This window comes from Phyllostomus hastatus, unplaced genomic scaffold, assembly GCF_019186645.2.
Source record: "Phyllostomus hastatus isolate PE091 unplaced genomic scaffold, TTU_PhHast_1.1 phas_contig_38, whole genome shotgun sequence".
Lineage (NCBI taxonomy): Eukaryota > Metazoa > Chordata > Mammalia > Chiroptera > Phyllostomidae > Phyllostomus > Phyllostomus hastatus.
The window spans coordinates 35221483-35245268 of record NW_025333869.1 but is presented as its reverse complement, the minus strand read 5'-3'; the positions used below and the strand labels follow the sequence as shown (position 1 = coordinate 35245268).

Sequence of the window (23786 nt, the reverse complement as noted above, 5' to 3'; positions counted from 1 at the left end):
AATGAAGGCTCAACTACAACAGGAGGACCCACATGACCCATACAAGGGACATTCCTGGAGTACCTGGCTCAGGTGACCAGGGAGACTGCACCATCAGGCCACACAGGCCTCCTATTATACAAGGCAACTCTAGCAAGGCCGGAGATAGCAGCTCTACCTAATTCATAGAAACAAACATAGGGAGGCAGCCAAAATGAGGAGACAAAGAAACATGGCCCAAATGAAGGAAGAGGTCAGATCATCAGAAAAAGAACTAAACAAAATGGAGACAAGCAATATACCAGATGCAGAGTTCAAAACACTGGTGACAAGAATGCTCAATGATCTTAGTGAGAACACCAACAAAGAGATAGGAAACATTAGTATAGAAATAATAAGATGGAAAACATAAAAAGAACCATTCAAAAATGAAAAGTACAATAATTGAAATGAAGAATATATTAGAAGGAATCAACAGTAGAATCAAATCAGTGATTTAGATAAGGAAGCAGAAAACACCTAATCAGAAGAAAAAAAAAGGGAAATAGAATCCAAAAAAATAAGGATAGCTTAAGGGGCCTCTGGGACAACATTAAGCCAACACCAACACTCACATCATAGGGGTACCAGAAGGAAAAGAGAAAGACCAAGAAACCAAAAACCTATTTGAAAATAAAATGATGGAAAAGCTCCTTAACCTGATAAAGGAAATAACATATACAAGTCCGGGAAGCCCAGAAAGTCCCAAACAAAATGAACCCAAAGAGGCCCACACAAAGACACATCATAATTAAAATGCCAAAGATTAAAGACAAAGAGAAAATCTTAAAAGCTACAAGAGAAAAGCAGTTAGTTACCAGCAAGCGAGCTCTCATAATACTGTCAGTGGAGTTCTCAACAGAAACTTTACAGGTCAGAAGGGGCTGGCACAAAATACAGTCATACCTCAGTACTCATTGGCCTTGGAACTCATCAAACCCTACAGTCATCGCATTTTGATGAGAAAAAAAAGTTTCAGCCCTTGGCACTTGCTTGGGACTTGTTGCATTTGCTAGAACTGGTGAGTCTGACACCACCCCACAAGAAATAATGCTTCATTGTTTGGTACTCTTCAGTCTGGCTCTCGTCACAAGTTCCGGAAAGAATTAACAATGAGTACCAAGGTACCACTGCATTCAAAGTGATGAAAAGCAAGGAAATACAACAAGAGTACTCTATCCAGCAAGGCTAAAATTGAAGGAGAAATAAAGAGTTTCCCAGACAAGAAAAAGCTCAAAGAGTTCATTACCAAAGCAGTATTATAAGAAATGTTACAGGGACTTTTTAAGAAGAAAGAAAAAAAGAAGAGGAACATAATTATAAAGAATGAAATAGCAAGCAGTATGTACCTAGAAATAATTACTTTAATTGTAAATGGATTAAATGCTCTAATCAAAAGACATAGGACAGATGAATGGATAAGAAAACAAGACCCAATATATGCTCTATACAAGAGACTAACCTCAGAACAAAAGATACACACGAACTGGAAGTGAAGGAATGAAAAAAGATATGTCATGCAAACGAAAACAAAAACAAGAAGATGGGATAGCAATACTGATATCCAATAAAATGGACTTTCAAACAAAGGCTGTAACAAGAAAACAAAGGACTCAGCAATTCAACTTCTAGAGATTTATCTGAAGAGACCGAAAACACTAATTCAGAAAGATATCTCCATTCCTGTGTTCATTGTAGCATTATTTACAACAGCCAAGATATGGAACCCAAGTAAGTATCCACTGATAAATTAATGGATACAAAAGGGATGGTACACATATTCAATGGACTATTACTCGGCCATAAAAAAGGATGAAATCTTGCCATTCGCAACAACATAGGTGGACCTAAAGGATATTATATTGAGTGAAATAAATCAGATAGAGAAAGGCAAATGCCATATGACTTCATGTATATGTGAAATCTAAAAAACACAAAATAAATGAACAAACAATACAGAGTAAACATAGATACAGAGAACATTTTGATGGCTGCCAGATGTCAGGAGAGTTGGGGGGATGGTTGAAAAGGGGAAGCAATTAGGAAGTACAAATTGGTGATTACAAAACAGTTGTGAGGATGTAAAGTACAGCATAGGGAATATACTTAACAATATTGTAATAACTATGTGTGGATGGGTAGTGGATTTATTGGGGTAATGGATTTATTGGGGTGATCTCTCCACAAGTTATTTGAATATCTAATCACTATGCTGTGTACCTGAAACTAATATAATATTGTATGTCAACTGTAATTGAAAATTATGTTTTAAAATGTCTATTCAATGAACCTCCTGACAAAAATTACTATACTACCTTTCCTCATAAATCTCATTTGGGTCCCCCATATTAAGCCACACTGGTTAATTTCAATCATTTCTATCTATTTTTACACTGTCACCCTTTCTTACATTTTCTTCCTCATTTCTACATGTCACATTTTTTCTAACATATAACAAATGCACACACTATATATATTCATGTATGTGTATATATATTTTATAATATTTTGTCTGTTTTCCAATTAAAGTATGCTGGGTGTTTTTTTACTTAGACCAAAAATTAAATGTTAGCTTAAAAATATTAAATGTCATTCCAGCAAGATAGAGGAATAGATGGATGCACCATACCTCCACGCACAACCAAGATTAGAACAACAACAATTTACAGCTAGAATAACACCCAGAACTGATAGAGAATTTATCTGAATGGAAGTCGGTCAGCCAAGAAGTTGAAGTAGACCTGTTCATCCAGACTGGTAGAAGGGGCCGTGAGGATGAACCCGGTGGGCGTGGGTTGGCAGTGTGTGGAGGTCGGGGAAAACTTGGCACGAACTTGGCCATCTGGGGCATGCAAGAATGCAACGGTGGTCCCTGAGTACGCAAGCTGCGGCTGGCAGACCCAGTGAGGCGGCGATTGTGGACCAGGGCAGAGCTCGCAGCCCAGGATCCCAGAGAAGGGACTGAGATCCCAGGAGAACAGAACTACTACCATTGTTCCCTCCCGCCCCTGCCCCTGCCCCTGCCCCCACATATAATGTCACAATCTAGCGACTGGGGTGCCCAGCCCTGGTGAACACCTAAGGCTCTGCCCCCCACCGTTGCAAGAGCGACCAGACCGGGGGAAAAAAAAAGGAGAGACAGGGAGAGACATGTTTCCAACAGAAGAACAGATCAGTCCCCCAGGACTCATCCTGTTGAGTGACTAAGAGATAGCCAATCTATCAGCTGCACAGTTCAAAACACTGGTGATCAGAAAGCTCATGGAATTGGTTGATTTTGGGCACAAATTAGATGAAAAGATGCAGGTTACCATAAAAGAGATGAAGGAAGATACACAGAGGAGAGCCAATAGTGAAGGGAAGGAAACTGGGTCTCAAAACAATACAGTGGACCAGAAGGAAGATAGAATCAACCAAGCAGGAAAGCATGAAGAAATAAGAATTCAAAAAAAGTGAGGAGAAGCTTAAGAGCATCCAGGACACCTTTAAACATTCCAACATCCGAATTATAGGGGTACCAGAAGGGGAAGGGGTGAAGCAACAGATTGAGCACATATTTGAACAAATAATAAAGGAGAACTTTCCTAATCTGGCAAAGGAAATAGTCTTCCAAAAAATCCAGGAAACTCAGAGAGCCCCAAAGAAGTTGGACCCAAGAAGAAACACACCAAGGCACATCATAATTACATTAGCCAAGGTAAAAATGAAGGAGAGAATCCTAGAAGCAGCAAGAGATAAGGGGACAGTAACCTACAAAGGAGTTCCCATCAGACTGTCAGCTGATTTCTCCAAAGAGACCTTACAGGCAAGAAGGGGCTGGAAAGAAATATTCCAAGTCATGAAAGACAAGGACCTACATCCCAGATTGCTCTGTCCAGCAAAGCTCTCATTTAGAATGGAAGGGCAGATAAAGTGCTTCTCAGATAAGGTCAAGTTAAAGGAGTTCATCATCACCAAGCCCTTATTTTATGAAATGCTAAAGGGACTTATCTAAGAAAAGAAGATAAAGAAAAAACATGTATAGTAGAAGGACAGCAAACTCACAATTATTAACAACCACACCTAAAGCAAAACCAAAAGAAACTAAGCAAACAACTAGAACAGGAACAGAACCACAGAAATGGAGGTCACATGGAGGGTTAGCAACAGGGGCGTGGGAGGAGGAGAGAGGGGGAAAGGTACAGAGAATAAGTAGCATAGAATGTAGGTTGAAAATAGATAGGGGGAGGGCAAGAATAGTACGGGAAATGTAGAAGCTAAAGAACTCATAAGTATGACACATGGACATGAACTAAAGGGGGGGGGAATGTGGGTGGGAGAGGGGGTACAGGGTGGAGGGGAGTGAAGGGGGAAATGGGACAACTGTAACAGCATAATCAATAAAATATATTAAAAAAATAAAAATAAAATATTAAATGTATTTTTATTTCACAGTAATTCATATAGCAGGATAGCATCATTAGAAATACAGTATTAGAATTATATGGTTTAAAATAATATATAACTCATTTAAAACTGCTATGCATTATAAAATGGTGCTTTGGGCAAATCACACTAAACAGTCACATTTGCTTATTTTTCTCAATCCTTATCTATAAACTCAAAAACATCTGAATCAATTCAAGTAATAAGAGAGTTATACGAAGACATAACTCAATTAGAGGACATAAAAGAAGAAATAAAATTCTGTAATATTATAAAATGCTTCTTAATCAGAATATATAAAGCAAGCACCTCTAAGGACTAGCATATAAATAAAATCGTGCAGATGAAATTTTTTTCAGGGAAGAGCAATAAAACACTTGAAATTATGTACACATTTTGAAGTGTCATGAATTATTTTTAAGTATCCTGTCATTATATATATTTTTGTGTATAACTGAACAGACATCTATTGAGCCCCTGCATTTATAGTATAAAAATTTCTCCCTGTAATATTATTTTTATGAAAATAAAATATTTTCATAACAGTGCATTCAAATATGGTGGTGATTTTCAGTATTTTTCATCTCATGGCACACATAAACTAATTACTAAAATTCTGCAGCACACCAAATATATTTATATTTCTTGGCAATCTGACCAAAAAAAAGGTATCATTTTGACTCATTTATATCAGACAGCTATTATTGTGTTGGTTGTTATAATTTTTTTTTGACAATCTAAGGGAAAAGAGGTCAGTACCCCTGACTCAATAGTCAGGTATTGCATGTTTTAAAAATTCTTGCGGCACACTGGTTGGAAAAATCATTGTAATATGGCCATCTTAAGAAGCAATAAGGGTGGAGCTACAGCATACAGATGCTATGTGGCAGGGAGGGGAGCCACTCATTCAGATTTGCCCAGGAATTTCCTAGTTTGACAACTAGAGGCCTCACATCCAGGAAAAGCCCTTAGTCCTGGGAAAACTGGGACAGGTGGTCACTATAGCAAGAGGACCTGTCTCTTGGTCATTTGGAAGAATTTTCTGTATATTCTGAAACAAGCATTTCAAAAACCTCTTTGAATATCTGAGTCAGGTTTATATTCCTGTTCAAAGGTTAGGATGAGCAATTGCAAATAATATTCTAGAAATATCTAATCCTGGAAATGAAATTGTAAGAATGCAACTTAGGATGTTGAAAAAGATAAATAAGGTTACAGTAACCAAATGTAGGGTAGCTAAGTGTGGTTACTGTGATACTACTGGCTGTTGGGAATTGCTCTGCCTGGTTTCAGGAGCTGTAAGCCCCCCATGGCTAAGGCTGAGTGAGTGACCTTCAGACCAAAAGCCACTAAGGAGACAAAGCTTATCTCCCTGGCAGGGGCACCACCTCTGCTCCTTTTATTCACCCTGCCTGGTCCCCAATGCTTGATCAGTTAGCCAATGATGCGTAAGAGTCCTTAAGGGAAGGACAACCTAAGACAAGCATGATCATGGGGAGGCCACAGGGAAGGACATGGGGGCTACAGAAAAGGGGTGATGGACCCTCACCCCTTGGCTTTGACATGGCCTGAGTCCTCATTCTGTCTTTGAGAAGTCTCCTAATCTCTTGGCTGCCTTACTTCCCCTGCCTGACTTAAGCCTGAAACAATACCTTAAGCCTGAAACAATACCTTAAGCCTGAAACAATGCCTGTGGTGGGTACAGCCCTGTGCTGGAAAGGGCGGGTTCCCTAGGGTGATCAGGCCTAAGAAAGAATATATAAAATCCTGTGAAACCTGCTTTGTTTAGAATGCTCTCAATTAAATAATTATGGTCCAGGCAGGAAGTAAATTTGTTCCCCAAAATTTTATGGCCTTTAGCTATCTGACCCTGACTCAAAATAGGCCCTCAGAGTTCTTTGTATGTTATCTATTGTTTGATGCTTACTGCCTGATGATGATTAATGAGCTCTACGTATACACCTTGCATTCCTATGCAAATTGAATCCAATAAAAGCCTCTCAAGGCGAGGGTGGGGCACTCTCCCCTTGAGAGAAGTCACAAGCCATCCCTTTTCCTCCACAGGACTCAGTAGTCCGTGTGAATTTATTTTATCTCATCTGTAATGCCACAGACACTGCAGGCTGGTGGCTGTGTCAACTGGCCTAAAACATGTGCATGGAAAGGTAGAAACTCCAAGGCTATTTTTTGGCTTTTTGTTTTTTTTTGATAGACATGGCTCTAAACTTCATATACTTAGCCTCAGTACCCTGAACATGACATTGACTGGTTAAGAGCACAGGCATAGATTCAAGTCCTAAATCTTTCACTTATTGTGTGACTTTTGGAATTTTAGTTTACTTAAACTCTCTAATTCTTAGTTTCCTTATCTTTAAAATAAGATAATTATAAAAAACATGAGATAAAAATGTAAAAGATCTAGTATCTGTATCTGGAATATAATAAAGTGCTAAAATATAGCCATTATAATTGTATATTTTTTCACTTTTACCCAAGTATGATAGCATTATATAGATATAGCTTGAGACTAATTAGAAAATCATAGTTTCTTATTATTAAGTGAGCATCCATGAGAGAAAAAAGACTATCTTTAATGATATAACCATTAAAAAACAGAAAAAAGGCCTATAAAACTTTAATTGCTACAGTAAATATATAGGAAAGAACTTTATCTCATTCTTCTACTAGAGTAGGACAATCATCACAAGTGTGGCTTTACCTTCCCCAAGTTCAATGGCTTATGCAGCTGTTACCAAGAAAAGGAAGGAAAAGAAAATTAAATTTTTCCAAAAATCAAGAAGACAGTATTAAGGAAACAGTACTATGTTATGAAGGAAGAGAATGAAAGAAATTGTTTTTGAATCGTGCTTTTCAGAAAAGCAAAGAGAAATTATTGGGAAGGAGCTTAAGCAATTCATTAAGGGCACATTTTCTGTACCTCCTCTTCCCACCTCAACCCCAGTTTCCACCACACTTTCTTTCTCTGATTAGAAATGTTATTGAGAAAACAGGAGCCTGAATTACCAAGTTTGGAACCATGGTTTATAGTCACTTAAAAGACTGGCAAGCTGCCATTTATTTTAGCTACAAAAACTGAACAAGATAACATCATATGTTCAAGATGTTATTTCTTAAAATATCAATTAAATGGCAAAACAAAAGTATGCCAATTAACACACTTCAGTATTCTTTTGACTTTTATATCATAATGAAATATAATATATAGCTTTATTTTTCTATATACTTTAATTTGTTAGATAAATATTTCTGATTCAATAGAGCTTCTTTAGTAGGAAAAAACTGCTGCTCTGGTCTTAAACTAAGAGGTCAGAAAAAATGTAGGGAGAAGAGAACAAATACGCATTCAATACCTCTGCATGCTTCCCTATATCCATTATTTTGAGAATAGTCACAATATCTCTGAACTTATATTAGCTCCATTTTTAAAAAAATAAAAATAGAAGCCAGAGAAATTAAATACGTTTCCAAAGTCACACAACTAATAAAAATGGCTAGGTTAGCTGACATTTATTGCATTATCTCATCAATCCATAAAACCCTATAGGTCAGATGCTATTATTTGTTGAGTTTTAAAAATGAGAAAACAAGATAAGTAACTTGTCTGGAATCACAGAGCTGGTAAGTGGATCTAATAACATTAACCCACATGGTCTGCCTGCTAGTGCTTGCTCCTTCCCTATGACATTCTGTCTATCTTACAAGCCCCATTTAATTCATTCCTGACAAAGGGAAATGCTTAGAATACAATTCTGCACAGAGGTGGTGCTCAATGAATGTTCTCATTAGACTGAATCTTTCTTGTTTTTTTTTTTCCTAAAGAACTCATAATATAGGAAGGAGAATGAGTTTAGACTGTAATAATTTCCTGTCACTTCCTTTTCAATTGGGTACTGTATTTCAAATGGTGACAGAATGGAAGTGTCATTATTCATCATTATTCCATTTATTTATCCCACAAATATCTATGAGCCCTAGATTATAAGCCTAACTGTTGAAATAAAACCATGAAGATGTCAACCATGGAATGAGTATTAATAATCAGCAAGGAATACCTCATTGGGCCCCAATAATTACCAGAGTGAGTTTTTTTATTACTTGACATACAGTTCAAATTTCTATTTTATGTTTATCTATATTTTGCTTGACTTCATGTAGTCCCCACAGGACCTATATGGGATAGATGCTAAATCTGCCTTCACAGATGAGGGGACAGTCATTTGTGGAAATCAAGGTGCTTGCTCAAGCTCACAGAACCTACACATCCTGACCCAAAGCCCATTGGTCTCTCCATGAGCTGACAATTTCTTTCTAGTTGCATGAATTCAAAATTATTGCCAAATCAGAGTAATAATATATTCTCCAGACCTGGAGAGTGACCCAGAATCCACTGACTGTAGGGAAGGCTGGGATTCCAGGAGGAAGGACATTGCAACAAACACTATGACAAGTAAATAATTATACCCTGAATTTTTACCCAAAGGGAACCACAGCAGTATTTAGGTAATAGTACACTGGGGTAATCGGTATGTATTTTAAACATTGTTGGACACTAGATACAAGCTGACATTGTTAACTAGGAACCTGAAGCATTTGCATTGTCTTCCTTTATAGTGGGGTCATATAGGGGGTGCCCAGGTCATTAATGGGGGATCATGGTCCAGGTCTGCCTTACAGTGGGTCTGCTGAGTCTACAGACCCACCCAACAGTTATTTCTCCCAGTCGCTGGTATTTAATTGGGGTGCACATACATGTTAGTTAGCATAACCCCCTACATATTGTTCCTTGGACAGCAGAGTAAGAGTTACTATGTTGGGAAGAGCCAAGTGGAAGCTCTTTAAACCCATCATCACTACCACCAGCAGCCAAAAGAGTAAATCAAGACCAGTATCTAGTTAACTGAAGACCATGTATTCATGGAGAGGGAGAACAGGGTTAGCTATTGAAAGTTTCCACTAACATGAGCCAAATCAAAATCTATTTCATATTTCATAAGTTTGTAAAGCTCTCTCCATTAGTACAGGAATTTTGACATTTAATTTTGGGAGTGAGTTAATTTTGTATTTACTTTGCTTTCTAAATATCCTTAGATATTCTTCCAATACAATCAAATGTATATAAATCTTAGACACTACCAGTTAATATTTTTCTTTTTAAAATTTTCTTTTCATTTTTATCTCTAGGTAATGCAAATGTGATGCTATCACTCACTTTTTGTTAGTTTTTAGGTCAATGAGAACTTGGGATATGTACTCACAAAGGCTTTCTCTAGAAAACATGAGAAGGGGTAAATCCCTGTGAAATTTTAAATGGTTGGTCCAGAGTTTGGTGAAAATACCCAAATCACACCAATGACATAATGGTTTGATTTTGCATATAAAAAGAATAAACGTAAAAGGAATTTTATCCTAAAAGAAATAATTTGTCCTTTTGTCCTATGTTCGGAAAGGAATAATACCATCCATGCATAAATACAGATATCTACATTTTTAATTATTTTAGATAAGAATACAAAATGATTATTCAATATATTTATAGCTATAGGTTCAAAACTGCATTAAATTCTATAGGGAATATAAAATGTTAAATATATACTATATGCTCTCAAAGAACTAAGAAGTGACCTACTTACTTAGATTATTATCTGAGTAGTATTGGGGCATGTAGTAAAATTTAAAATAAACTTTGAGTTCTAAAGGCACTAAAAACAATTACAGAAAGTTAAAACAGTCAGAATGTGGTGTCAGACTGAGTGGATCCAACCCCGCATGTCTTCCCTGAGTTGCTTTAGTGGGTCATTTCATTTCACTGAGCTTCACCCTCCCTCTCTGTAAAACAGGTTTTGTGAAGTTTAAATGAGATCAGATAAAGCACTTAGCACAGACTCTGGCACACAGTAAGTACCCAGTGAACATTAGCTACTATTTTTCCTATTATTTATTATTGGGGAAATAGTCGCAAGTGAAAGAGAGGAATATTAGTATTCAACAAACTGGGTTCTTTCAAACGACAAGAAAAAACTTCAAAGCTGGAGTCCTTTTCAAATCCCCCACCAGCAGCTCCTGCAAACACTGAGTCTGGTGACGTGGAACAGCGGATATGATTACTAGAGTGCAACACAAAAGCATATCCCCATTGCCCCTCCCCCACAAAAAACCCGCAAGCCCTAAGCACTCCACTTTTCCTTCTCCTTTAACCAAGATAGTCATCGTATCCCACCACTCAGTTTTCTTAAATCTTGCCTTACTTTAAAAAAAAAAAAAATGACCTGCTTTACAATCTACTTCTTACTTCTGCTGTGACTTTGTGACCAGGGTCCTGGCGACAGAGGGCGTAAAGCAGCAGGATGTTTAGAACACACGAAGTTGAACAGGCCCTGCCTAACCGACCCATATGAAAGGGACTACTTCCTAAGTCAGTGAGAAGTGACAGATGTCAGTCACACCCAAGTGGAATACTCTCCCTGTCCTTTCGCCCTTTTGTGTACTTTACAGACAGGTACTGAAATGAAAAACCTCCTGCACCTGGAAAGAAAACATTGCGTGCACTGTTAAAACACATTTCTCCTTTTAAATATTTTGATGCCCTGGCAGACAGTTTGCCAAGGCAACAATTTTTGGTGAAGTGGCCGCTGGAAGTAAATTGTGACTGAACATCTTCACTAGACTTCTGCTAACTAAGTAATGAAGCTCACATTGCTAAAACTAGCATTAACTCCTGAAGCTGAGAAAAGTTACGGCGATCAGGTTTCTTACCTACAATGATGCCATAGGAAAAAAACAGAAAGTAGATATTAGGGGCAAAACTGCTCAACATGAGGCCTCCGGCCACCATGAAGCCACTGAAGATCGTCACAGGTCTGGCTCCGAAAGACGAGACACAGAGGCTGCAGATGGGACCTAAAAAAAATAAAGTAAGTCTTCACTTATTTAACAGCAATCTCCTTTTCACAATCGTATTACTCATCTCATCATAAGCTTAAAATGATTCCCTCCATCTGAAAGTAACAACACTAAAATAGTAACGAACATCTCCTGTGCATTTACTAAGGGCTAGACACTGTGAGTACTTCACATAAACAGCCTCGTCTGGTTTTAACCTTACTGCAACCCTGAGAGGTCGATACTATTGTTATCCTCATTTTTGTGTGTGTGTGTTAAGGAAATTAAGATTTCAGGATGGTAAGATCACATAGTTAAGAAATGGGGGTTCCGGAGTCAGACTCTTCAAACTTGAGCTCTACTCCTTTCTGGCTCTTTGGTCTCAGGCAACTGATTTGATCTCCGTGCCTCAGTCTCTTCATCTGAAAATTGAATGAATAACAGCAGCCCCCCTAGTGTTACTGTGAAGACCAGTGAGAACACAGATGTGAAGCTGGTCGCAAGGCCAAGCACAAGTCACTGCCCAATCAGCGCTCGTTCTTCCGTGATGTGAGTGGCAGCAGCAGCAGCCACCAGAACAAGCGCAGAGTAAAATCCCAGTTAGTCTGACTCTTGAGCCCATTGTCTCAACCCTCATATTCTGAGGACTTTTGTCTCCTGCCTGTCCCATGCATGCTTCCTATCCAGAGCTCCTTTTCAGCACAACGCCAGTTACACTGTTGGTGATGAAAGCAGATGTGTTGATTGACTGAATATAAACAATAGCAACCCTATAGAGGTAAGAGGTGGAGGTGAGGTAGTTATTCTCATCTTAAAGAATATTCTGGCAGGTGGAGCTAAATGGAAAAGCTCCCTATTTGTCCAGGTAGATGTCTTAGCATATTAGAAGTAATATTAAGGGTTATTCAGCCCAATAGTCTCATTTACATGGAAGGAAACTAAACCTCAGAGAAGTTGTCCAAGTCTAGTGTAGAAGAAAGAGCTCAGGATTTGGAACCAAAGAAAAGTAAAACTTAATTGATTTGACAAAAACCTTTCAACAATAAGGTACACATTATTATCTTTAATTTTTGAAAAGCACAATCACCACACTCACCAGATGGCTAACAACAGACAATAGTGATAGCAAGGATGTGGAGCAATGAGAACTCTTACAAACTGCTGGCATTTATCTCCTAAAGCTGAACACGGCACACTGTATAACCCAGAAGTCCCACTTCTATGTATACACCAAATAAAAACCAATGGATGCATCCCATAGAAATACCTATGTCAAAAGTTACATACAAAATGCTCATAGCAGAACTATTCATAGTAACCAAAACCGAGAAACCTAGGTGTTCCTCAGCAGTGGAATGTATAAGTAAATTTGGTATGGCTTATTGTACAGCAATGACAACCACACAGAGCAATACAGATGTATCTCACAAACATTGTGGAGTGAAGAACTCGAAGCACAAAAAAGTACACATCATGTAATTATCATTATAAAAAGTACTCCCCAAAAGACAATATCAATCTACGGCTGGAGGTCAGGAATGTGGTTATGTTTGGTAGGAGGTGAGGAGTTATAACCAGAAAGGAAGACGGCCCAACTTCCAGGACCCTGCTCAGATGTGCTCATTTCATGGGCGTATTCAGTTTGTGAACATTTCATTGGGCTATATACTCTCATGATAATATATACTCTTCTATGTATATTTTTTCTTTTTACTTCAATTTGAAAAATGTTTTAAGAAACCTCAAATGCAGAAATGATGCAATGTGCCCACAGTCTCACTGTAAGTGGCAGAGCCAGCACGCAATGACCCCGAGCCCAGCGTTCTTGCCCATTACAGCAGTCACCCTCCTCCACAGTTTCCCTTCCCACAGTTTCGGTCACCCTCAGACTGTGGCCTGAAAACATTAAATGGAAAATTCCAGAAATAAACAATTTATGTATTTTAAATTGTATGCCATTCTGAGTAACGTAATGAAATCTCTTGCCACCCTGCTCTGTCCCGCTGAGGATCTGGACCAACCCTTTGTCCAGGGCTTCCGTGGTGCATTCTCTCCGTGAGCACACACATTAGGCACTTAGGAGCCATCTCCATTATCAAACGGCTTACTCAGTGTCGTAGTTCTTGTGTTCAAGTGACCCTGCTTTTGTAATAATGACCCCAAAGCTGTCCATGTAACTATTCTTACAGTATACTGTTATAATTGCTCTATTTTATTAGTTGTTGTTATCTTTTAATGTGCCTAATTTGTAAACTAAACTTTATTATAGTTATGCATGCATAGAAAAAGATAATATAAATAGGGTTTGATGCTGTCTGCTGTTTCAGGCATCCAGTGGGAGTCTTGGAACATGTCCACCGTGGATAGGGGGCACCTATTGTACCAGAGAATCACGTAAGAGCACATTTAAGAGCAGGTTATGATCACGGAGATCGCTCTCAGTGCCTGTGGCTCTTACATTCCTGGATGGTCATGAACTGGCCCCTGCATTTCAGGTCCTCTCTAGTGTGAGTTGGTACAGAAGAGTACACTGATATATTTATATGGCAAATGGGAATATTCCATGCCAGTGTTTTAAAGGAAAAATATATTTGAAATACCAAACTTTTCCAATAGTTTAGCTGTCTGTATACCCAGTGAGAAATAATTAGATACTTCAAAGATAGAAATGATTTTAAGATTCAAATACCCTAACTGGTTGTCTGACACCATAAAGGCAAGACCCTTCTCTGTTGTTTACCAAATTGCATTGGCATCAAGAGTCAGTGTTTAACCAGCACAATGGAATTAGAACACAGAGATTATCACTGGCACACTTGAAAAGTTTCCAGCCTCATCCCAAAAGTAAGACTTCAAATCTATGCTCCTTCATGCGTATTAACTCCACAAGGAAATCTAGAGTTTGGGAAGTTGGCGGTGGGGATGAAGGGTAATAATTTCTATAGCATGTACAACCAAACCCACTGTTTTATAAAATACATAATTTACTATCAATTATCAAATAAATTCTTAAAGCATTTTTGGCTGTTACATGAATCTTTGAAAAAAGTTAAGCTTCAGGAAAAAGTGAGTAGAAATTCTCTGACAGATGAAAACAGCAAATTGAAACTGCTTTTTAAAAAATTCTCTATTTTCACACTGCCACCTGCTGCTTACTTAGAGAAAAGCTAACATCGTTTTTTAAATTTATTATTATTTAGGTGTAGTTGGTATATAATTTTATATTGGTTATATTAGCTTCAAGTGTACAGTACAGTAATTCAACATTTTGAAACCTTAAAATATGATTGCCTCACTAAGCCTAGTAATCATCTGCTACTGTGTAAACTTATCACAATATTCTTGACTATATTCCCCTTCCCCTTTTCACCCATTCTCCCACCCACTCCCTTCTGGTAACCATCCCTTTGGGCTTTGTTCCTACAAGGCTCTTCTTGTTTTGTTTATTTATTTTGTTTTGTTTTGTTTTTAGATTCCACATGTAAGTGAAACTATATGGTATTTGTCTTTGACTTATTTCTCTTCTCATATATGCTCTAGGTCCATCCATGTTGTCACAAATGGCAAAATTTTTTCCTTCTTCATCGCTGCATAATATTCCATTACATGTATCTATCACATCTTCTTTATCTATTCATCTATAAATGGACTTCCGGGTTGCTTCCATATCTTGGCTATTATAAATAATGTTGTAATCAACAGAGGGGTGCATATATCTTTTTGAATTACTGTTCCCATTTTCCTTGGATAAATACCCTAATGTGGAATTTCTAGGTAGCATGACATATCGCCTTTTAGTTTTTGAGGAATCTCCGTACTGTTTTCCACAGGGTCTGCACCAGTTTTCAGTCTGAGCAGCAGTGCACAAGTGTTCCCTTTTCTCTATATCCTCTCTAACACACGTTATTTGTTGACTTCTTGATAATAGTCTTTCTGACTGGTGTGAGGTGGTATTCCATTGTGGTTTTGATTAGCATGTCTCTGATGATTAGTAATTTTGAGCATCTTTTCATATGTCTGTTGGCCATCTGTATGTTCTCTTTGGAGAAATTTCTTTTCATGTTCTCTGCCCATTTTTTGTCAGATTGTTTACTTTTTTGTTATTGAGTTGTATGAGTTTATTATATATTTTGCATACCAATGACTTATCAGATATGTATTACTAATGAATATATCCTCCCAATCAGGAAGGTTTCCTTTACTGTATATAGGCTTTTTAGTTTGATGTAGTCCCATTTGTTTATTTTCTTCTTTTGTTTCCCTTGCTCCAGGGGACATTTCCAAAGAGATCAGTTAGGTAGTTTGCTTCCTATTTTCTTCTAAGAGTTTTATCCTTTCAAGCCTTACATTTAAGTCTTTAACCCATTTTGAGTTTATTTTTGTATATGACATAAGAAAATGGTGCTGTTTTTTGTTTTTAGTGTTGTTGTTGTTATTGTTTTGCATGTACCTGTCCAGGTTTCCCAACACCACTTGTTGAAGAGACTGTCATTACTCCAGTTTATATTTTTACCACCTTTGTCATAGGTTAGTTGACTATATAAGCAAAGGTTTATTTCTGGGCTCTCTATTCTCTTCCATTGATCAATGTGCCCGTTTTTATGCCAGTACCATACTATTTTGACTGTTATAACTTTGCAGTATAGTTTAAGATCAGGGAGCATGATAGCACCAACTTTGTTCTTCTTTCTCAAGATGGCTTTGGCTATTCCACATCTTGTGTGGTTCCATATAAATTTTAAGATTATTTGTTCTAGTTCTGAAAAGAATGACATTGATAGTTTGATAGGAAGTGCATTAAGTCTTTAAATTGCTTTGGGTCGTATGGTCTTTTCAACAATATTAACTCTTTCTATCCATGAGCATGGTATATTCTTTCATTTATCTGTTTCATCTTCAATTTCTTTCTTCAATGTCTTATAGTTTTCAGAGTAGAGGTCTTTTCTACCCTTGGTTAAATTTATTTCTAGGTAATTTATTCTCTTTGACACAGTTGTAAATGGGATTGTTTTCTTCATTTATTCTTCTGATTGTTTGTTATTAATATGCTGGAACACCACAGGAAAGCCTGAGATCCTTTGTCTAATCCAGGATTTAAACCAGAAAGCAAAACAAACAAATATCAAAACCTAATGACATGGGCAATAAACACCAAAAGAAAGGTCCAGAGTGTGTGTTTTTGGATTTCAGAAAAGGGAGATCCCCATGCACGAAGGAACTGAGCCTTGAACTGGGCCATGAAATAGGATTATGTCCACAAAAGGGGTGAAAATATAGTCTAATGGAGGGAATATAAACCTAATGTGGTTTTCCAATCTGTGATGATCATTAGACAGCTTTGGGAAGTAATGATTCCCTTTGTGGAGTAAATTAATTTCTATGCCCTTCTGTCTTCCAAAAAGCTTCAGAGTCCCAAAAGTGGTAGTATGGCCAGGCCTGCTGCACTGAAGCCGTAAGTAGGCTGATGGTAGGGTGAAAAATAAAACACAGCAGTAACCAGGTTGTGTGACTCCAACGGAACAAGGATTTCCCAGCAGGGTAGAGTGGGCCCACGAGAGTCCTACCCCTTCACCTATAGTGCAGGGAGCCAAACAAGAGAGCAGGTTCCTCAATCCTTCCTCCCTGAGACCAGAAATTTTAAATCCATCATCTCCCTGAGGAAGAGAAAGGCACTAATGAGCCTCGTCCACTCAAATCCTTGATTCCATGTGTAGTATTGTCTGCCTTGCTTGTTGGTTGATTTGGCAACATTCTATAGAGATGGACAAAAGCTTAACTGAAACCTGCCATACTTCTCACCAATCCTGGAACTTCCTAACACACAGTGAACTGGCCACTGGAACAGAACCCTTGTAGGGGGCAGAATTTCAGTCCTGCTTGGAAGAGGTAACAGTGCTTGTGTGTAAAATCATAAAGATATGATCATACCCAGCTCTGCAAGCACTCACAGCTCATTCAGCAAGCCTGCTGGCCATACTGACTCACGAGATTAACCTAGGGATAGATTTACTGACTCAGTAGTTTGAGGGCCTTTGGAGAAACAAAAGAGCTCCCTGAAGTTTCATCAACTCTGCTGTCTGAAAAACGGTCCCACCCTTCTTGAACTAGTTCAGTTACCTTTCATTCCTTCTGTATCATTCAGGTTTCAGCCAGAGAAAGAGAAACAGAACCAGAAGAAGACATATATCTATTAAGAGGTTTATTACAAGGAACTGGTTTATGCAATTGTGGGATCCAGCTAGGCAAGTACAATATCCACAGTGCAAGATATGAGCAAAGGCAGATCAGAACTCATTGGTACAGGCTGAAGTTACAGCCCACAGGCAGAATTTCTTCTTCTGGAAAAGCTCATCTCTTCTTTTATGTCCTTTCTACAGATTAAATTGGGTCCACCCAGATTATGTAGGATAACTGGCATTTCTTAAAGTCAGCTGATTATGGAGTTTGACCACACCTACAAAATACCTTCACAGCAACACCTACATTAGTGTTCGAATAACTGGGAACTTTGCCTAGCCACATTGACGCTGACCATCACACCTCCCAACAATCACAATCTCTGCTTCTCCAAACAAATTGCCTCCACCAGAATGTGCCATCTGCAGTGCAGAGTCCAAGCCTTTGCAGACAAGGAATCTGCATGGCCTGCCTTCTCCACGACTATCCACCTCACACAGCCCATCCTCCCACGTGTCCCACCTATCTCTACAAAACCCCCAAAATTGTCTTGTCCTTGGAATTCTCCTTGGTATTTGGGATGTCTCAAATCATCAGTGACTATTTTTTCTGTCTCTACCCTGAGACTACAAATCCCTTAAAAAGCAGATGATGCCTTTTATTGTAGCATCCCTAGCACAGGGGAGAGGAGACTGTATATGGGTGGATATAATGACAGTGAGCTTGTTCTCGATGTAAACCCCAGAAAGGTAGGCTGCTTGATACCCAGCTTTATGCATCCCAAAGATCATCTGCACCAACAATTTAGGCCAGAGGAAGAAGTATATTCTCCTTAATTACTCAAGTTTCAAAGAGAAGGAATTAAGATTATGAAGAACATAAAGTTAAGAACTACATGTCCTTTCAGAGTTTTAATATGCCTACTTTGAGCTACAGTCCAAATCTAGGTTTGTCAGAGACAAGTGTTGGGCCTTTAAATTCCATATATTTAGACACAATCTGGACAAAGTTCCAGCTCTCCCTCCTGCCCACTCCCCTAGAAATGCCTTTGTCTTTCATCCTGAAGGGACCCTTTCATTTGTAGATTCTTTAGCACTGCTTAGGAAAGTACTTTTATTTGTGAGTGATTCCAATCCTCTAATAACCAATGTTGGCTGAGCACTTACCAGGTGCCAAGTAGCATCTCAACTGTTCTATGTAATAATCATGTAAGGTAAGTACTTTAATGATCTCCAATTTAAAGATGAAGAAACAGGCTTAACAGGTTAGAAAAAGTAGAACTCAGGTGCCACTTCCTCTTAGAGAATGGGCTTCCCATTGGGCAGGTCACTAACCCTCGAGGATAATAATCCCCATCTCAGTGCACTGTTTTCAGGACCAATGAAGATCGAGAAAGTGAAATTGGCTGGATGGAGCCAGGCACACAAGGGGCACTTAGTGAGTATAAGGGGCAAGTACAGGAAAAACAGAATTTGGATGTTGCTTGTCAGTTGTAATTATTCTGCTGTGCCTTGCTCAATTACAAAGTTCCATAAGTCACATCACAGAACCAGTCAAAGATGGCAGCTATCATGCCTTCCCGGGACAAAGCTGAGTTAAGAAAATAACTCATTTTTCTCAGACATGATTTGACCTGCTTGCATTAGAATCACCTGGGGAACTAGTTAAAAGAAGACTCCTGGGCCCATCCTCATTGCCACACCACTCATGGATGGGTAGCAAATTGGTTTTTCAGACAAGCTCAAATAATGCACACATACATCTGAGTTTAAGAGCAACTGTATATATTTACACATATATGTAAGGCTCATCTTTTATCAAAAAGATGTATACATATGGACATATATGTATACACACATGTATACATTATATTTTATCAAAAAAAGATGCAAAGATGTCCATTTACATGCATTTTTCAGCAGAGCGCCACCAGAAAAAGGACTGTTGGGCACCATTTATTTTCTATGATTTACATGGTATAAACAGTGCCACACACAAGCGGAAACATACAGTAATTCCCTTTATAAAGAAGTCTAAGGAAATCATGCAACAAGGAATTATCAAAAAGCAAATATTAAAATCTAAATAGAGGGAGCTGAAACCAACTGAAATCATTTCTGGGGATTTTAAAAAATTCCCATATCTGGGCCCCATCATAGACTGACTGACACACAATGCCCGAGGGTCAAATCCAAGTGGCTATATGCTAAAATTTTTCTACAGATGACTCTAACTATCCCTCTGGTTAACAACCACTGACAACTAAGTCACCAACACAAGATAGACTTTTCCCATTTCCAAGGCATTGATCTGTTTGTTTCTCTGTAGAACAAAGCTTTCAACAAAGTAAAGGGTTAATGTGATTCACACTCTTGTAGACACCTCTTACTAATACTACATGACCATGGTTTTCAGGGTTTTTCCTTTAATTTATGCTATGAAGAACCAAGGGAAGCCAACACCACATCTGCTGGGTGGACACCAACCAAGGGCACACACATATATAAGTGGTAGCTCTCCATTTCTCACCATTTCCTTGTTCTTGAACCCTTTGGTCTCCCTATTCTATGCTCATCTTCTTAGACATTAGCTGGTCCAAGTGCATCGTCATCTAGCTGATGACATGAAAGTTAAATGATTTGCACAAGTTCTCTGAGCTAAATAGTGGTACAGCCAGGACCTGACTTCATCTTTGACTTAAGACCAGTTCTCCCCACACCTCCCAGTACTTGTTGTCTCCCCTGAACTTCAGCAGGATGCTCTCTCCATCTAACCTCAGGCAGGGCTGGCTTCACAAGGCTGTGATCTAGGCAACTGCGCAGGGCTGAGCCCTTAACAGGGCCACACACTCGATGAACTACCTGTTCTGTTGCTGTCTTGAATTTTGAAATTTTTTTTAACAAGGGGTCCTGCTTTTCTTTTCCTTTTTTGCACTGTGGCCAATCTTATGCAGCTGATTTTACCTACAAGAAAGGGGACTCTTGGTCTTTGGGACAGAGTGAACTTAAAGTATAGAACTGCAATTCAGTTTTCGGAGTCTCAGCCTCTGCTCTGACCATCAGCGTAGTTACATTTCTGTTTAACTTATTTGCTAATAGAAATGATGACCAACTGGAGAACATTAAAAAAATTATCTCCCCTTCACATTAGATCATTTTCTCAAAATCAATACTTTCAACCTCCTTTATTAGCATATCAATGATCATCCACTTGTACCTTGCAGTTTACAAACAATTCACATTTTGAAAAACCCTTTCAGGTGAGATCATGCACATTCACAGTGGTAAAGCATCAACTGGAAGTAACTTGTTTTGTTTTGTTTTGTTTTGTTTTGTTTTGTTTGTTTTAAGAAGTCCCCTTAAGGATTCAGGAAAGACAACATTTTTAAAAAGGAATGGCTAATTCATTTTTTTCATGAAATTATTTTAGAGCTGAAAAGCACCTTACAAATCTCCACATTCAATGTCCTTACTTTCTCCCTAAGAATAGAGATTGTGATTTGCACAACAAATCACATTAAGTTCAAAGCACAGAGGAAGAGAGAGACCCCCTAGGCCAATGACCGAACCTAGATCACCACTGAAGCACACCTGTAAATTGTGCCAACAAAGTTACAGTGATAACCACTAAATATTACCGCAGAGTTGAAACTATTACACCAGAAATTGAAGTGTCATATGATTTTAAGTCTTAAAATGAAAATGAAAACCTCACTGCTGTTCTCTGTAAAGATGATAGGAATTACCATTGTATATGATGGAAACATTTGTCAAATGTATTACTTTTAGAGACATTATATGAAGGTCACACAAAACACATCACATATATCTTATAAATAACACTATATTAAAGTCCTTAATAGCATCATCATTGTGAGAAGGGATTACCCTTTGCCATGTAAAATTTTCTTGTAAAGGTAACACAAATGTAGGACATATGATTTGATCTGAAGTGGAGAGACGTAATTATGAACCATGTAAGAATTTCTTACAGGACTGCTGCTTATCATTTGGTCCTTGGGTCACAGCATTCATTGGACATAGTTGAGTCACTATTCTCTTTTCCCTGTATCGTTCTCACTCATGAAAGTATGTCTCTCACTAGACTGTGAGCCTCTTAAGGCCAGGAATGATGTGTTTGCTGTCCATCTTTTCATATTCAGCATCTAGCACACCGCCCTGCACATAATAGCAAATAAATAGATAAAAAAATGAATGAATGAATATCTTATGCAATTTCTGTATTTTCAATTTATGACCGTGAGAGAGTGGCTCTATAATCTCAACGAAGGCAAAAGAATATGTGTTATGCTTTAAAGACAAATAGCCTACTATGCTTTGCACAGTCTGAGGATACAACAAATATAACCAAATGACTAATGAGTGAGGAGAAGAATAAATTTATCCACTTACTTGCAAGCAAGCCAACTCCGCTTGCGAGGGATCCAACCCAGGCTGTTTTTCCTTTTCCTTCACCAAAGGCATCCAGCCATTCTATGTACAAGACCCCAACTGCTACTGGGGATCCATAACACAGAAACTGAGTGAAGAAGGAGACAACCACAATCACCCAGCCCCATCCGCCGTCAGGTGACTTCCTAATTTCCATTGTGAGGAGATCAAGGTGCTTCTCTGAGGGTCTTAAACAAAAACAAACAGAAAAGAAAAGCATGTTTAGAGTGTGGCAGGGCACAGTATTTTAGATTAAAAAAATCTTCTAAATTAAAACATAAAAGACATTTTTGAAAAATACATGTGGAAAGGCATACAATATCATTGGCATATTAAGTTAGTTTTAATTTTTTATTTATGAATTAAATACAGAATATAGCTACATGGCTCAAAAAAATTTTTTTAATTAGAAAAAGGCATGGAGTGAAAAGTCTCCTTTCCAAGTTTGTTCCCATTCATCACATTCCAACCTTATCCAGCCACTCAAATCACTGATTTTGGTTTCTTGTTACACTTCGGGTTCCGCAGGAAGCAAACTCTTAGCAGGAAAGTTTATTGGGAGTGTTCTCTTCCTATGAAAGGGAATGGACAGCAGAAGAAGGTAAGCTGCCATGCGACATGAAGGAAGGGACTCTCTAAAACGAGGATGACCATTCAAAGTTGCCCAACTTGGGGGTTGGCCCGTGTTGATCATTCCCTCGGTAGGGACCACCCAGGAAAGGGGCCAGCGTGGCCTTCGATGAGGTGGCTCTCCTCAAAGGAGTCCATCAGTCTCCGTAGGGGTTGTCAGCTGAAGGCCATCTGCCAGCAGCCCTCTCAGCAGCTAAGGCAAGGAATCTTTCATTTTTTGAAGGGTGTCTGGAGGGGAACTGGGGGCACATCACGATGTTCACCAACTTGAGTATCCTTCCTGAGCTTCTTTGTGCATATACAAGCAAAATCAAGCAAATCACCTTAGATTTCCCTCTTTTTTGACAAAAAGCAGAACATTGTACATTGTATTCCATACCTTGTTTTAGTCACTTAAAACCCTTAGAGATTTTTCTCCATCAAAACTAGAGAGCATCCTTATTCTTTGTGTGTGCGTATAGCATATACTCTCTCTCCCTCTCTCTCTCTCTATATATATATACTACACACACAGAGTATATCACATATGACTATACCCTTGTTTATTGACTTAATAGGGAAAAAAATAACGTGGTTCAAAAGTAAAAAAACAACAAAGGTATAGAGTTTTCATCTATTTCCTGCCTAATTCCCATCTTTTCCACGCCCCTTGTTCCTTTTACATCCTTCTAGAGATTATTTACCCACAAGTAACTCAAATATGGACTTCTATTATTTTACACAAAGTAGCATGTTATACATACCTGTATGCCTTGCTTATTTTTACTTCACAAATATCTTTTTTTTTAAGTTTTTGATTTGACAAATACCTTAAAGACCCTTCACATCAATGCATAGTGACCTTCCTTATTTTTTTTCTTTCCCCTGCATTGTGTTCCAGTACAGGCTTTCTCTGAATTCTTTAACCAGTTCCCTGTGGCTAACAATGAAAAACAATGCTGCAGTAAATAACCTTATATATTCCTGCCACTCTTTGCATGTATGCATATCTGTTAGGTAAAACCCCCAAAAAGGAACCTCTGAGTCAAAGGGTGTGTACATTTGTAACTGTAATTAGCATTAGCAAATTGGCTTCAAGTGATTGAATCAATTTATATTATCCCCAGCAAGTTTGGGTGTGTTGTGAAAATTTTGGATTTTTGTCAATTTGTTGGCTTTAAAAGTGTATTTCATTATAGTCTTAAT

General features: G+C 38.3%; 1 protein-coding gene across 4 annotated transcripts in view; it reads right to left on the bottom strand.

The window, feature by feature from the left end:
* Positions 1-23786, bottom strand: part of SLC16A9 (solute carrier family 16 member 9) — a 77938-nt gene that overhangs the window by 15357 nt on the left and 38795 nt on the right. For all 4 annotated transcript variants that reach the window (XM_045842408.1, XM_045842407.1, XM_045842406.1 and 1 more), the window contains 2 exons: positions 21933-22159; positions 11218-11361 (listed from right to left, as the gene is read on the bottom strand). In XM_045842408.1, coding sequence (XP_045698364.1) covers positions 11218-11361; positions 21933-22128 — 340 coding nt within the window. In that variant the 5' untranslated portion in view covers positions 22129-22159. The remainder of the gene's footprint in view (positions 1-11217; positions 11362-21932; positions 22160-23786) is intronic.